The sequence below is a fragment of the Kogia breviceps genome, chromosome 7, assembly GCF_026419965.1.
Source record: "Kogia breviceps isolate mKogBre1 chromosome 7, mKogBre1 haplotype 1, whole genome shotgun sequence".
Classification (NCBI taxonomy): Eukaryota; Metazoa; Chordata; class Mammalia; order Artiodactyla; family Physeteridae; genus Kogia; species Kogia breviceps.
The window spans coordinates 75,642,302-75,658,769 of record NC_081316.1 but is presented as its reverse complement, the minus strand read 5'-3'; the positions used below and the strand labels follow the sequence as shown (position 1 = coordinate 75,658,769).

The 16,468-nt window shown below is 40.9% G+C and overlaps 1 protein-coding gene across 5 annotated transcripts in view; it reads right to left on the bottom strand.

Moving 5' to 3' along the window:
* Positions 1-15,224, bottom strand: part of RNF141 (ring finger protein 141) — a 66,205-nt gene extending 50,981 nt beyond the window's left edge. The window contains exon 1 of one of the 5 annotated variants that reach the window (XM_067038631.1): positions 15,092-15,224. Coding sequence is in view for 2 of the 5 variants with exons in the window: in XM_067038632.1 (XP_066894733.1) it covers positions 13,999-14,003 (5 nt within the window). In the remaining 3 variants the exon portion in view is untranslated. Of the gene's footprint in view, positions 1-13,998; positions 14,081-14,522; positions 15,031-15,091 lie in introns of those variants that run through there. The other 4 variants (XM_067038629.1, XM_059067925.2, XM_067038632.1 and 1 more) reach the window with 4 other exon arrangements.
* Positions 15,225-16,468: the final 1,244 nt, after the last annotated feature.

Here is a 16,468-nt window from a genome sequence, read left to right as displayed (position 1 = left end):
AAAAAAAGTGCTTTTGCTTTTTAACTCCTCTAGGTATTTATTTTTTAATTAATTAATTAATTATTTGGGGCTGCATTGGGTCTTTGTTGCTGCATGCGGGCTTTCTCTAGTTGTGGCGAGTGGGGGCTACTCTTCATTGCAGTGCCTGGGTTTCTCATTGCGGTGGCTTCTCTTGTTGCAGAGCACGGGCTCTAGGCACGTGGGCTTCAGCAGTTGTGGCACACAGGCTCAGTAGTTGTGGCTCACGGGCTCTCAGAGTACAGGTACAAGAGCTGTGGCACACGGGCTTAGGTGCTCCACGGCATGTGGGATCTTCCTGGGAGAGGGCTTGAACCCATGTCCCCTGCACTGGCAGGTGGATTCTTTTTTTTTTTTTTTTTTTTGCGGTACGCGGGCCTCTCACTGTTGTGGCCTCTCCCGTTGCGGAGCACAGGCTCCGGACACGCAGGCTCAGCGGCCATGGCTCACAGGCTCAGCCGCTCTGCGGCATGTGGGATCCTCCCGGACTGGGGCACGAACCCATGTCCCCTGCATTGGCAGGCAGACTCTCAACCACTGCACCACTAGGGACGCCCCAGGCGGATTCTTAACTACTGTGCCACCAGGTAAGTCCCTCCTCTAGGTATTTTTAATTTAGAATTTATATAACTTATTTTCTAAATATGAAGGTGATATTTTAGTTAAAAGGCTGGATCACTACTTTAATAATCTACTATCAATGTAGATCAATAAGTTACTGAATTGACTTAAAATTAAATCACAAAACATTTATTTAATAATCACTCTAAAGACTTGAAGGATATAATTCTATGTATTGTGGCTAGAGAAGAGTTGGATGTGTTTATTATAGACAGTTTTTTGTCCTTTGGTAAATAATGATTTATCAAAATATTAAGCACTGAGATATGGTTAAAATAGAAAATAAGATAAATTTTTAGTATTTATCTATCCTGATATATCCTACAGCTGAATAAGGAAATCCCAATTTAATACGAATACCACTACTAATAATAGTAAAATCAACTAATATTCGTTCACCACTTCTATTGTGTAACACAGTCTTCTAAGTACTTTATATGTATTCATGAATTTAGTCATTTAAATCCTCATGATAACCATTTCACAGATGAAGAAACAAGATAGCTAAGGAAACAAGCACAGAGAAGTTAAATTAACAAAGCCACAAAGCTAATATTAGAGATTTAAAAAAAAATAGTTAGAAAAAGAAAAAAGCATTAAAATTAAAAAGAATCTCATCCTTCCCCCTCCTACAAGAAATTCCATTTTATTTACACATCAAAGACTATCATTTTACCCCACCTGAATTAACACTCATATCATATAAAGCAGGTGAAATAGTAATAATTTATAGTAAAAATTTTGTCAGGAAACCTGCTTTATCATTTAATCAAAAAAATGAAAAGGTATAACTCTAAAATATAAAATATATAACTTTAAAATATAAAATTATTTACAATAAGAGTTCTCAGTAACCATAAATATGCAAATTTTGTATTCAAATTTAATGTGTTATATTTGAGTTTTATTCTTTTAGTCACATTAAATATATGAAAAGTACAACTGTTCTAAAGAGAAAAGCTCAACAATTACTGTTTTGAATCTGAGCCTACTTGGCAATGATAAATATGTATTACAGAGATAAATGAAAGGAAGTTGTTGAGGAAGATCCAGGCCACTAAAAAAACATCTCTGAAGGCAAAATTATATACTTTAAATATAGCCAAGTGGATTCATAGCAATCGTATTCAAAGAGAAACAAAGATTTTAGCTTAGAGGAGGTCTCTAGAGTACTCAACATTAGTAATTTCTGGATTTCATAGTCTAGTAAAGTCTCAAAGCACCATGGTGTTGCACATTTATTTCTATTCTAAGTAAGGATAGTTTCCAAAAATAAATGAAAAAATCCCTAAAACTTAACAAAAATTTAAAGAATAACTTATAACCTAGGAAATAGAAGGATATAATAGTAGAATAAAAGTCCTTGCCAAGAAGGCAGTAATTTCACACTGATGTATACTGCATACAGTAACACTATGGTCCTTATTTTTCTTGTTCTAATCCAGATGTATGAAAACATCATCAGGAGCCAAAGGCTGTACACTGGTGTTAGGGAGCCACTGTTACAAGGCCTTTTAAAAAATTAAATTCAACCATATGCCCATATGCCCGGCACTGTGTTGTGTTCTAGGGATACAATAGTGAGCGTAAGAAACAGGGTTCTTGCCACCATGGAGCATCTGATTCAGTGGGGAAGAGACAACAATCACACCAATAAATACATAATTTCAAAATAATAAGTGCTAAGCCAAACAAGTATAGGGTACTGAAAGCCTACAAAAGGGGGACTTGACCTAGTCTTGTGACAGGGAAGAAGTCCTTGGGCAAACATTTGATTTCCTATCAGTCAGTTAGCCAGAGAAGAGAGGGATAGAGGCATGGCAAGGGGAGGACATTCCTGGCAGAGGTTATAGAAAGTGCCTAACATAGGAAGGAGTATGGTGACTTTGAAGTTAAAAAAAAAAAAAAAAAAAAGCCAGAGTGACTAAAGCCTAGGCAGGAGAGGGAGATTGGCACCAAGAGATGGGATGTTTACCATTTTTGTTTATGACACAAAGACAAGACTGCATGCCTGCCCAATCTGTGGATGACTGAAACTGGAATGAATAATGTCCACAGAATACCAGAATCAAGACTGAAAATGGATACTGATTTTCTGAAATCGAATAAATTTTTATGTCAAATATAACTAAAAGTTAAATCCTGAATATGTTTTGAAAGGCACATAAAGCACATAGGTAAGTTATGTTTAAAAGCAAATAAAATATTAAAGGTCTGAGGGTTCCAGTCAAAATAAGTAAACAGTAAACAGCGATAAGAAAGATGCTAAAACCCTAAACTCTTGCTAGAGGCAGATGTCCAGAGCAAGAGCCTAGTTCCACTGTGCTCTGTAATGGTTCCAACACACCAGAGTTCTCTAATCAGCTCTAAGCAGTGACACTTTTAAAGGGCACTAATCATTTGAATATATTTGGGAAAGCACACAAGATGTTATGGATCTAGAAGAGGAAACAAGGCAATTTATTCTAGATAATCATAGTTCAGTAACAACATGGAGCATGATGATAGGTTTGTTCAAACACCTGAAGAGCTTTCATGTGGAAGAGGAAGTAATATTTACTTTATATAATTACAGAGACCAGAATGGCCAGTATAAATTAGGCTGATTTCAGGTCAATATAAGAATTTCCTATCAACCATAATTATCCAGAAGGGTTAAGGGCTGTCTTGCAAAGCATGTGAGCTTGCATTCACTGGAAAGGTGGAGGTGTTTAAGCAAAAATAAGAAGTTCATCTAATTAGTGTTTTAGAGAAAATTTTTGTGTGAATAAGAAGTGGAGAAGGCGACCTCTAACCTAATATTTCACTCCCAAAGTGAAACTTAAATTCCCTCTAGCATTCCTGTACTGATTTAATAAAAATACAATAAAATATTCTAATCAACCAGACTGAAAACTTTAAATTATACCTACAATTCTTTTTTTTTTTTGGCAGTATACGGGCCTCGTGGCCTCTCCCTTTGAGAAGCACAGGCTCCGGACACGCAGGCTCAGCAGCCATGGCTCACGGGCCCAGCCGCTCCGCGGCACGTGGGATCTTCCCAGATCGGGCCATGAACCCGTGTCCCCTGTATAAGCAGGCAGACTCTCAACCACTGCACCACCAGGGAAGCCCATACCTACAATTCTTAACAAAGAAAAGATTAAACTTTTGAAATATATGGTCTTAAGATTTCATGTAAAATATTAATGATAATTTAATCAATATGCCCACCGAACAGATAAAAGAGTTTAGTTGTTTGTTTATTGAGTTACAAAATGACACCTTTTAAGAGATAAAATTTTAATTATATGCAGATGACATGATAATATATATAGAAAACCCTAAAGATTCCACACAAAAACTACTAGTACTGGTAAATAAATTCAGCAAGGTATCAGGATACAAGATTAACATACAGAAATCTGTTGCATTTCTTTACACTAACAATGAAATACCAGAAAGGGAAGTAAAAAAAAATCCCTTTTAAAATTGCACACCCCCCTAAAAAAATACTTAGGAATAAACCCAACCAAGGAGGCAAAAAACTTATATGCTGAGAACTATAAAGCATTATTAACTGAAGATGATTCAAAGAAATGTAAAAATATTCTATGCTCTTGGATTGGAAGAATATTGTTAAAATGACCATACTATCCAAAGCAATCTACAAATTTAATGCAATCCCTATCAAATTACCCATGACATTTTTCACAGAACTAGAACAAAAAATCCTAAAATTTATATGGAACCATAAAAGACCCAGAATTGCCAAAGCAATTCTGAGGAGAAAGAACAAAGATGGAGGCATAATCCTCCCAGACTCAGACAATACTACAAAGCTACAGTAATCAAAACAGTGTGGTACTGGCACAAAAACAGACATATGGATCAATGGAACAGAATAGAGAGCCTAGAAATAAATCCACACACCTACAGTAAATTAACCTTTGTAAAAAGAGGCAAGAACATACAATGGAGAAAAGACAGTCTCTTCAGCAAGTGGTGGTGGGAAAGCAGGACAGCCACATGTAAATCAATGAAGTTAGAACACTCCCTCACACCATATACAAAAATAAACTCAAGATGGCTTAAAGACTTAAATATAAGACATGACACCATAAAACTCCTAGAAGAGACCATAGGCAAAACATTCTCTGACATAAACTGTAGTAATGTTTTCTTAGGTCAGTCTCTCAAGGCAATAGAAATAAAAGCAAAAATAAACAAATGGGACCCAATCAAAATTATAAGCTTTTGCAAGGCAAAGGAAACCATAAACAAAACAAAAAGACAACCTACAGACTGGGAAAAAATATTTGCAAATGATGCAACTGACAAGGGCTTAATTTCCAAAACTTACAAACAACTCATACAACTCAATAATAATTTAAAAAACCCAATCAAAAAATGGTCAGAAGACCTAAATAGACACTTCTGCAAAGAAGACGTACAAATGGCCAATAGGCACATGAAAAAATGCTCAACATCACTAATTATTAGAGAAACGCAAATCAAAATTACAATGAGGGAGAGGAATCAAGATGGCGGACGAGTAAGACGTGGAGCTCACCTCTTCCTACAAATACGTCAAAAACACATCTACAAGTGGAACGATTTGCACAAAACATCTACCGAACACTGGCAGAAGACCTCAGACTTCGTAAAGGGCAAGAAAACCTCCATGTAACCAGGAAGGACAAAAGAAAAAGAAAAAAAGAAAAGAGAAAGAGAAAAGAATTGAAATGGGACCTACATCCTAGGGAGGGAGCTGTGAAGAAGGTAAGGTTCCCACACCCTGGGAAGTCCCCTCACTGGCGGAGAGATCAACCTGGATGGAAGGGGAGCTTTGGAGCCTTGAGCAGAGTGCAGAAACTGGACTGAGGAAGGCAAAATGGAGAGTGACCTGGACAGACGTTGGTACCATCACCCAGGCTGAGACGCTTGTCCACTGGTGTGGGTGGAGGCTGGGTGCTGAAGCTCAGGTTTTGGAGGTCAGACCCAGGGAGAGGACCAGGCTTGGCTGTGTGGAAACAGCCTGAAGAGGCTAGAGTGTGGCAACTGAGGGTGTGCTCAGAAGAAGCCTGGGCCAACCAGAGAGGCAAGGTGCCACTGCTGGGGGGTGTGCAAGGAGAGGGGTGGGACCACTACAGGAGCTTCTTTCCCTGCACACATGGTCTCAGGCAACAGGACTCCACCTACACAAGCTCTGGGGGCAGGTGTGAGCTGCCACTGCCACTGTGGGCTCCAGAGACAGGCACAGGCCACCGCCACTGTCATTATGGGCTCCAGAGGTGAGCACAGGTAGCCGCCACCACTAAGAGACCTGCGAGCAGGATCCAGTTGCTGCCCCTGCTGTCCTGGGAGTGCGAGGGCCGCTGCTGCAAGACCCGTGAACGGGTGCCAAGTGTTGCCCCCACTGTCCCGGGGGGGGTGTGGGCCACCGCTACTGTTGGGAAACCTGTGAGCAGGTGGCAATCGCTGCCCCCACCATCTGGGGAGTGTGCACAGGCAGTGAGCAGGTGTCAAGCACTGCCCCTGCTGTCCAGGGAGTGTGTGGGCTATGGTTGCCACTGGGATACACGGGAGGAAGAGCCAATTGCTGTCCCTGCTGTATCAGGTGTGCACATGGCCTGCTGCACCTACACACCTCATATCAAAGCAATAACAGCCAACACACACTGAGGAAAGAGGCAGCAAGCATCCAAACCAAAAGCAACCTCTCGATTCCCGACAAGATGGCAGAGAAGGACTTGAGCTCACCTCCTCACATGAAAACACCCAAATCACAACTAACTGCTGAACAACCATGGACAAAAAAGAGTGGAACCTACAAAAAAAGATATTTTACATCCAAAGACAAAAAAAAGCCACAACAGGATGGTAGGAGGGGCACTTCTGCAATATAATCAAGTCCCATACCAGTCGCATGGGCAACCCACAAACTGGAAAATAATTGTATTACAGAGATTCTCCCACAGGAGTGAGAGTTCTGGGCCCCATGTCAGGCTCCCCAGCCTGGGGGTCTGGAATTGGAGCCCCCAGAGAATTTGGCTTAGAAGGCCAGTGGGTCTTGAGTGCAGGAGCTCCACAGGACTGAGGGAAACAGAGACTCCACTCTTGAGGGCGCACACAAGATTTCATGTGTACTTGGACCCAGCACAAAGAAGTGACTTCATAGGAGCCTGGGCTAGACCTACCTGAGGGTTTGGAGGGTCTCCTGTGGAGGCAGGGGTTATCTGTGGCTCTCTGTGGGGGTAAGGTCACTGGTGGCAGAGGCCCCAGGGAATACTGATCATCATGAGCACTCCAGGAGGTCCCCATTTTGGCACAAAGACCTGGTCCTATACAACAGCCTACAGGCTCCAGGGCTGGACGCCTCAGGCTAAACAACCAGCAAGACAGGAACACAGCCCCATGCATCAGCAGACAGGCTGCCTAAAGCTGTACTGAGGTCACAGCCTCCCCTAAACACACCCCTTGACATGGCCCTGCCCACCAGAGGGACAAGACCCAGCTCAACCCACCAGTGGGCAGGCACCAGTCCCTCCCACCAGGAAGCCTGAACAAGTCTCAGGACCAACCTCACACACCAGGGGCCAGACACTAGAAGCAAGAGGAGCTATGATCCTGCAGCCTGTGGAAAGGAGTCCATCCACACAGAAAGTTCCACAAAATGAGATGACAGAGAAATATGCTCCAGACAAAGGAACAAGATGAAAACCCAAAAGAATAACTAAGTGAAGTGGAGATAGGCAATCTACCTGAAAAATAATTTAGAGTAATGATAGTAAAGATGATCCAAGATCTGAGAAAAAGAATGGAGGCACTGATCGAGAAGATACAAGAAATGTTTAACAAAGAGCTAGAAGATTTAAAGAACAAAGAGATGAACAATACAATAACTGAAATGAAAAATACACTAGAAGGAATCAACAGCAGAATAAATGAGGCAGAACAAATAAGTAAGCTGGAAGACAGAGTGGTGGAAATCACTGCTGCAGAACAGAATAAAGAAAAAACAATGAAAAGAAATGAGGACAGTCTCAGAGACCTCTGGGACAACATTAAACAGACCAACATTCACATTATATGGGGCCCAGAAGGAGAGGAGAGACAGAAAGGGCTTGAGAAAATATTTGAAGAGATTATAGCTGGAAACTTCCCTAACATGAGAAGGAAAACACTCACCCAAGTCCAGGAAGTGCAGAAAGTTCCATATAAGATAAACCCAAGGAGGAACACACCAAGACATATATTAATCAAACTGACAAAAATTAAACACAAAGAGGAAATATTAAAAGCAACAAGGGGAAAGCAACAAATAACATACAAGGGAATCCCCATAAGGTTATCAGCTGATTTTTCAGCAGAAACTCTGCAGGCCAGAAGGGAGTGGCATGATATATTTAAAATGATGAAAAGGAAAAACCTACAACCAAGAATACTCTACCCAGCAAGCGCCTCATTCAGATTTGATGAAGAAATCAAAAGCTTTACAGACAAGCAAAACCTAAGCGAATTCAGCACCACCAAACCAGCTTTACAACAATCCTAAAGGAGCTTCTCTAGGCAGAAAACAAAAGGCCACAACTAGAAACAAGAAAATTACAAATGGGAAAGCTCACTGGTAAAGGCAAATATAAAGTAAAGGTAGGAAATCATCCACACACAAATATGATATCAAAGCCAGCAACTGTGAGGAGAGTACAAATGCAGGATACTGGAAATGCATTAGAAATTAAGAGACCAGAAACTTAAACAATCATATATATATACAGACAGCTATGTCAAAACCTCATGGGAACTGCAAACCAATAATCTACAGTAGATACATACACAAAAAAGAGAAAGCTATCCAGACACAACACTAAATATAGTTACCAAATCACAAGACAAGAGAACAAAAGAGAAGCAAGAAAAAAGACCTACAAAACCAAATCCAAAACAATTAACAAAATGGCATTAAGAACATACATATCAGGGCTTCCCTGGTGGCGCAGTGGTTGAGAATCCGCCTGCCAATGCAGGGGACACGGGTTCATGCCCCGGTCTGGGAAGATCCCACATGCCGTGGAGCAGCTGGGCCCGTGAGCCATGGCCGCTGAGCCTGCGCGTCTGGAGCCTGTGCTCCGCAAAGGGAGAGGCCACAACAGTGAGAGGCCCGCATACCACAAAAAAAAAAAAAAAAAAAGAACATACATATCAATAATTACCTTAAATGTAAATGGATTAAATACACCAACCAAAAGACATAGACTGGCTGCATGGATACTAAAACAAGACCCGTTTGTATGCTGTCTATAAGAGACACACTTCAGATCTCAGGACACATACAGACTGAAAGTAAGGAATTAGAAAAAGGTATCCTATGCAAATGGAAATCAAAAGAAACCTGGAGTAGCAATACTCATATCAGACAAAATAGACTTTAAAATAAAGACTGTTACAAGAGACAAAGAAGGTCATTACATAATGATCAAGGGATCAATCCAAGAAGAAGATATAACAATCGTAAATATATATGCACCCAACACAGGAGCACCTCAATATATAAGGCAAATGTTAAGAACCATAAAAGGAGAAACTGACAGTAACACAATAATAGTGGGGGACTTTAACACCCCACCTTCATCGATGGACAGGTGATCCCGACAGAAAATCAATAAGGAAACACAGGCCTTAAATGACACATTAGATAAGATGGACTTAATTTATATTTATATAACATTCCATCCAAAAGCAGCAGAATACAGTTTCTTCTCAAGTGCACATGAAACATTCTCCAGGATAGATCACTTCTTGGGCCACACATCAAGCCTCAGCAAATTTAAGAAAACTGAAAACATATCAAGCATCTTTTCTGACTACAACGTTATGAGACTAGAAGTCAATTACAGGAAAAAACTGTAAAAACCACAAATATGTGGAGGCTAAACAATATGTTCCTAAACAACCAATGGATCACTGAAGAAATCGAAGAGAAAATCAAAAAAATACCTAGAGACAATTGCAACGAAAGACAAAGATCCAAAACCTATGGGACACAGCAAAAGCAGTTCTAAGAGGGACGTTTATAGCAATATAATCTTACCTCAGGAAACAAGAAAAAATCTCAAATAAACAACCTAACCTTACACCTAAAGCAACCAGAGAAAGAAGAACAAACAAAACCCAAAGTTAGTAGAAGGAAAGAAATCATAAAGATCAGAGCAGAAATAAATGAAATAGATGAAGAAAATAGAAAAAAATCAATGAGCCTAAAAGCTGGTTCTTTGAAAGGATAAACAAAATTGATAAACCTTTAGCCAGACTCATCAAGAAAACAAGGGAGAGGGTTCAAAACAATAAAATTCGAAATGAAATAGAAGTTACAACTGACACCACAGAAACACAAAGGATCATAAGAGACTATTACAAACAACTACATGCCAATAAAATGGACAACCTAGAAGAAATGGACAAATTCTTAGAAAAGTACAACCTTCTAAGACTGAACCAGAAAGAAACAGAAAATATGAACAAACCAATCACAAGTACTGAAAATGAAACAGTAATTTTAAAACTTCCAACAAAGAAAAGTCCAGGACCAGATGGCTTCACAGGCAAATTCTATTAAACATTTAGAGAAGAGTTAACACCTATCCTTCTGAAACTCTTCCTAAAAATTGCAGAGGAAGGAACACTCCCAAGCTCATTCTATAAGGCCACAATCATCCTGATACCAAAATCAGACAAAGATACCACACAAAAAAGAAAATTACAGGCCAATATCATTGACGAACATAGACACAAAAATCCTCAACAAAATACTAGCAATTCGAATACAATAATACATTAAAAGGGTAGTACACCATGATCAAGTGGGATTTATCCCAGGGATGCAAGGATTCTTCAATATCCACAAATCAGTTAGTGATACACCACACTAACAAACTGAAGAATAAAACCCATATGATCATCTCAATAGATGAAGAAAAAAGTTTTGACAAAATTCAACACCCATTTATGATAAAAACTCTCCAGAAAGTGGGCATAGAGGGAACTTACCTCAACATACTAAAGGCCATATATGACAAACCCACAGCTAACATTTTTCTCAATGGTGAAAGGCTGACAGCATTCCCTCTAAGATCAAGAACAAGACAAGGATGTCCAATGTCACCACTTTCATTCAACATAGTTTTGGAAGTCCTAGCCATGGCAATCAGAAAAGAAAAAGAAATAAAAGGAATCCAAACTGGAAAAGAAGAAGTAAAACCGTCATTGTTTGAAGGTGACAAGATACTATACAGAGAAAATCCTACAGACGCTACTAGAAAACTACTAGAGCTCATCAATGAATTTGGTAAAGTTTCAGTATACAAAATTAATACACAGAAATCTCTTGATTCCTATACACTAACAACAAAAGACCAGAAAGAGAAATTAAGGAAACAATTCCATTTACCATTGCATCAAAAAGAATAAAATACGTTAAGAATAAACCTACCTAAGGAGGCAAAAGACCTGTACTCTGAAAACTATAAGATGCTGATGAAAGGAACTGAAGATGACACAGATGGAAAGATATACCATGTTCTTGGATTGGAAGAATCAATATTGTCAAAATGACTAAACTACCAAAGGCAATCTACAGAGTTAATGCAATTCCTATCAACTTACCAATGGCATTTTTCACAAAACTAGAAGAAAATTTTTTTAAAATTTGTATGTTAACACAAAGACTCCGAATAGTGAAAACAATCTTGAGAAAGAAAAACAGAGTTGGAGGAATCAGGCTCCCTGACTTCAGGCTAAACTACAAAGCTACAGTAATCAACACAGTATGGTACTGGTGCAAAAACAGAAATATAGATCAGTGGAACAGGATAGAAAACCCAGAGATAAACCCATGCACCTATGGTCAATTAATCTACGTCAAAGGAGGCAAGAATATACAATGGAGAAAAGACAGTCTCTTCAATAAATGGTGCTGGGAAAACTGGACAGGTACATGTAAAAGAATGAAATTAGAACATTCTCTAACAGCACGCACAAAAATAAACTCAAAATGGATTAAAGACCTAAATGTAAGGCCAGACACTATAAAACTCGTAGAGGAAAACAAAGGCAAAACACTCTTTGATGTAAATCGCAGCAAGATCTTTTTTGATCCACCTCCTAGAGTAATGAAAAGAAAAACAAAAATAAACAAATGGGACCTAATTAAACTTAAAAGGTTTTGCACAGCAAAGGAAACCATAAACGTGAAAAGACAACCCACAGAATGGGAGAAAATATTTGCAAAGGAAGCAACTGACAAGGGATTAATCTCCAAAATATACAAACAGTTCATGTAGCTCTATTTCAAAAAACAAACAACCCAATCAAAAAATGTGCAGACCTAAACAGACATTTCTCCAAAGACGATGTACAGATGGCCAAACAAGCACAAGAAAAGGTGCTCAACATCACTAATTATTAGAGAAATGCAAATCAAACCTACACCTCACACTGGTCAGGATGGCCATCATCAAGAAATCTACAAGGGGATTTACAGTTCATTTTGAATACCATAAAATGATAAATGTCAACGTCCATCATGGGCATAAAAATATGACTCTGTGATCTAGATGCAATAAAACCACAATCAAGGGTGCATGCATGTTCATGAAACAATCTGCTGAGGCCATCCTCTAGTCACCCGCCACAGGTCTTTCAATGTTCCTCTTTGGTGACTAGGCACATTCTTCTATCACAGCACATATCATCAGTTAGGTCACTTGACCATCCCCCTCTGTGAGCTTCTTGAGGGTAGTAGCTGTGTTCTCTTTTCTGGCAGATATATAAGCACACAGTAAATGTTTACGAATGGATACAGTAAATATTGCTGACAGTTTCTGGGTTTTTATTATTAACTTAGTATTCTTTTGAGATTTGTCAACTTGTTCAGTCATCTACTAGTTGCAGAGAAGCTGAAGTTAAAAAAAATACAGGGAAGAAAAAAAATTGTAAAAGTGTATCATTAATGTTTATGTAAATTGAGCAATTTTCATTATTTGGTATGAGCAAAATACTTCCCTCTAGATCATGAAATAGCAGTATTGAACAGGAACTTAATTTGCAAACCATTGGCATAGAATTCAGCAAAAGATAAATCTCTGGTCAACACTTCTCAAAGAACTGGCAGCTCTCATACTATTGTTCCCCTATAATTTAGTCCTTTCAAGCAGGATAACAATGTGCTTTCAAAAAAATATTTGAAGGATTTTCTAAATAAAGAATAATTGTTATTTTGAAACTCATAAGAATATCAAGGATTCCAAAAATGCCACATTCCCTAGTGAGTGGTAACATACACTTGATCACTGCTTTTTCTAACAAAATGAATTGCTGTAGTTCAAATATTCTTTGTAAAGCTATAAAAATCACATCATGGGTAACTGGAAAAAAAAACCTTCATGAAAATTTAAACCATACCCATTCATAAAAGGATTAAAGCAAAGATGAAAAGCCTGGAAGTACAAGATGACTAGCTCACAAATACTGTAGCATTTAGAAAACCTCTCTGAGACCTCCATGAAATTATGTATCAACTTCTTTACTTACAGAAGAGATATTTATAGTTGAAATAATTATCAACTATTTTCACTGTTAAGTCTGTTTTAGCATCAGTGAAAAAAACTAAGTACTAAAAACTAGGTCCCTATTTTATTACTCATTGTTTACTCAAACTCTAGATCTGTAAACAGATTATCAGCTGTCCTGTAAGAGAAGAAAGTAACAGCAGTTATTACAGACCATAGTGAAACTATCAGACTAGTCAGAGCCACTGTAGAGTCTAGAATGCCTCTTCTGGGGTCAAAGACCTTAATCAGACAAAAATTTTATGCAAAGAAAAACTACAAAAGGATAGTACTTGGAGACTGAAAACATGGGTTTCTGATATCACCAGGGTGTTTACTCAATATCTTTCATATGTGGAAAAATGCACTAACTAGACTTGTAAGAATTCTCTCTGGACATTCTCTGCCTTTTGGGGAAGAGAAAGGGAAAGGAATTGTGTCAAGTGCTTAAATGTGAACTTAGAAGGATCAGACAACACACACCAAATATAAAACTCACTTTTATCAAATGACAAAGAACACATTTTGGAAACACACAACCACATTCTGGAGGGAAATATTTAGAAACTGCAGCCAGGCAGCATCAGAGGAAAGGAGAAATATTCATACTATTTTTGAGTTCTGAATTCAGAAAGCCTCACTTCTTAGAGGGCTTTCCAATATAGAGGCGACTAATTTAGGATCGTTGGTCTGCGGCACCTCATGTTCCAGATGAAATTCAGAACGGCTGGAGCTCATTTTATAGCAGGAAGGGGGGGTGGGAAAGACTCACTTCATGCATAAGATAAGAGTTATAAGCCACAGGAAGTGTCACGGCCGCTTTAGAAATACGCCAGCGATGAGAACTGCATCACCTGGCACGGTGAAATAGGATAGGGTCAGAACACGGACGTATACTGCAATTTTAAAGGGGCTGGGGATAAATTTGAACAATAATAGTAAACTCACATTCTGTAACACGATAAAAATGACAAAGAAATCATTTCAAAACCGACACAGAAAGTTTCCTTTCCAAGAATGAACACTACAATTAGTAGCCAGAAAACTTTTGGTCTCTGCCGGGTCTCACGGTGGCTGGTTCGACAAGGCCAGGCCTTTGACAAGAGGAGCAGCCTAAGCTAATTTAGAACGGGAGGACGGGTTAAGTAGACGGACTTGGCCATTTCTGAGCCATCACCCAGGCAAGGGTTTCTAACTAGGGTGTCCAGGGAGGGGCGTGCACAGGTTTCTAGCCTCACTCACGCGTTAACTCAAGACACCCACCACCCTTCCGCCACCACCCCGCCTAAAGCGCACCTGCACTCGGAACTAACAGCTACGTCCGCTGGCCGACTGACTGCGCCGGCGGCAACATTCAAAAGCGGATCCGCGCTCGAGGAGGAAAAGCTGTCCTCCTGATCCCCCAGAACCCCCCCCCCAAAAAAAAACGGGACAAGCCACTTCCACGCTCTGTCACTGGAAACCACTGGCTTAGAGACAGTGCGACCACGGAAGGGCCTCCCAAGCCAGCTCCACACCCTAAGCCGAGGCCTAGAAACGGGGGCGGCGGGTCGGGTCTTGTCTCCCCACGGAAGCCCGGCGCGGCAGTCGAGGCCTGGCCGGCGTTTCTCCTCCCTGTCCGAGGGCTGTGGAGCGGCGCAGGGGAAGCGGCGACAGACCAGCGCTACGGAGCTCACCCCAGGTTCAAGGCATCGCGCTTCCGACAGCAGTGGCGCTGCCAGCCAGCCTCTCAGAACCGCAGGAGGCGGCGGCGGCTGCTCCGGCCGCTACCCGGTCGCACCTCAGTGACGTACAAGGCGTGCCCCTCCCCCCGCCCCCTCCCGCCCCCTCCCGCCCCAGCGCGTTGCTTAGAGACGGTGCCCAACCTTCCTCCCAGAACTTCCGCTAGCTGGCTCAGCTTCTCCTGAGGACCTGCGAGGCCCCGGCCGCGGAGGCCATCCGATAGGAAAGTGTGGCGGCGGAGGCCAAGGAGGGGGCCGTGCCCTAGTGGCGGCGGAAGAGGCCACGCCTGGCAGGCTCCTCGAGGCTAAGGCTCCGTGAGGCCTCAGTGGGTGCGGCCTGGCGGGTGCTGGCCCTCCTGGCCCCATCCCCTGAGCGAGAGCCCAACGGGTGGCAAAGGCACTGCGAGCCCCGGTTTGGTCAAGGGTTGAATTCCAAGCCACTACTTATTAGGCCTTCAACCTCCCACTGGTTATAGCTACACAAAGATCATCTCGTTTCTTTATCATGAAAGGGGCCCATTATGCTCACCTAGCTAGATTAAGAAGCATAAAAGAGAATATATAGGAAGTAACCAGCACAGGGTCCAAAATGGTAAGCCCTAGTAAATGGCAACTATTATTATGAACACATGTTGGCGAGATCATGGCTTTTCAGAACGTCCGTAGTGGATAATTGCTGTATATTAAGCACCTGTTGTGTGCCAAATACTATACTAGGCACTTTATAGGCATTGCTCTTGTTTAAATAGTTCGCTTAAAGTTGCACAGCCAATAAACAGCAGAGCAAGGGTTTAGACCCAAGTATGACCCTATCGCCTTTATGCTTAGCAGCTAAATTAAACTACTTCTTATGCTTGTGCATGTTGCCACACTCATCCTTCCCCAGTCATTTGTAGATTTACCTTGCAAGAACTAATCTTGCCCTCTAATAATAGATAATATTTGTTGACAATTTACTATGTGCCAAGCCCTGTTCTGAGTACTTTAAAGGTATTAATTCATTTAATCCGCACAGCAGTCCTATGAGGTAGATATTATCAATACTCTCATTTTACAGTTGAAGAAACAGGCTTAAGAAAGTCAAGTTTTCCAAGGTCAACCAATCAGTAAGGAGCAGAGGCAGATTCAAACCCAAGCTGAGTGAACCCTGAGCCTGTGCTTTTTAAAAAATATATATTTTAAATTTTATTTATTTATTTTTGGCTGCATTGGGTCTTCGTTGCTGCGCATGGGCTTTCTCTAGTTGCAGAGAGTGGGGGCTACTCTTCGTTGCGGTGCGTGGGCTTCTCTTGTTGTGGCTCGTGGGCTCTAGAGCACAGGCTCACTAGTTGTGGCACACAGGTTTAGTTGCTCCACGGCATGTGGGATCTTCCCAGACCAGGGCTCGAACCTGTGTCCGGTGAATTGGCACAGGGATTCTTAACCACTGCGCCACCAGGGAAACTCTGAAGCTGTGCTTTTTAACTCTTGCTCTAAACTGCCTCAGTGAGGTGGAGAGACTTCATTAGGGCCAGATCCATG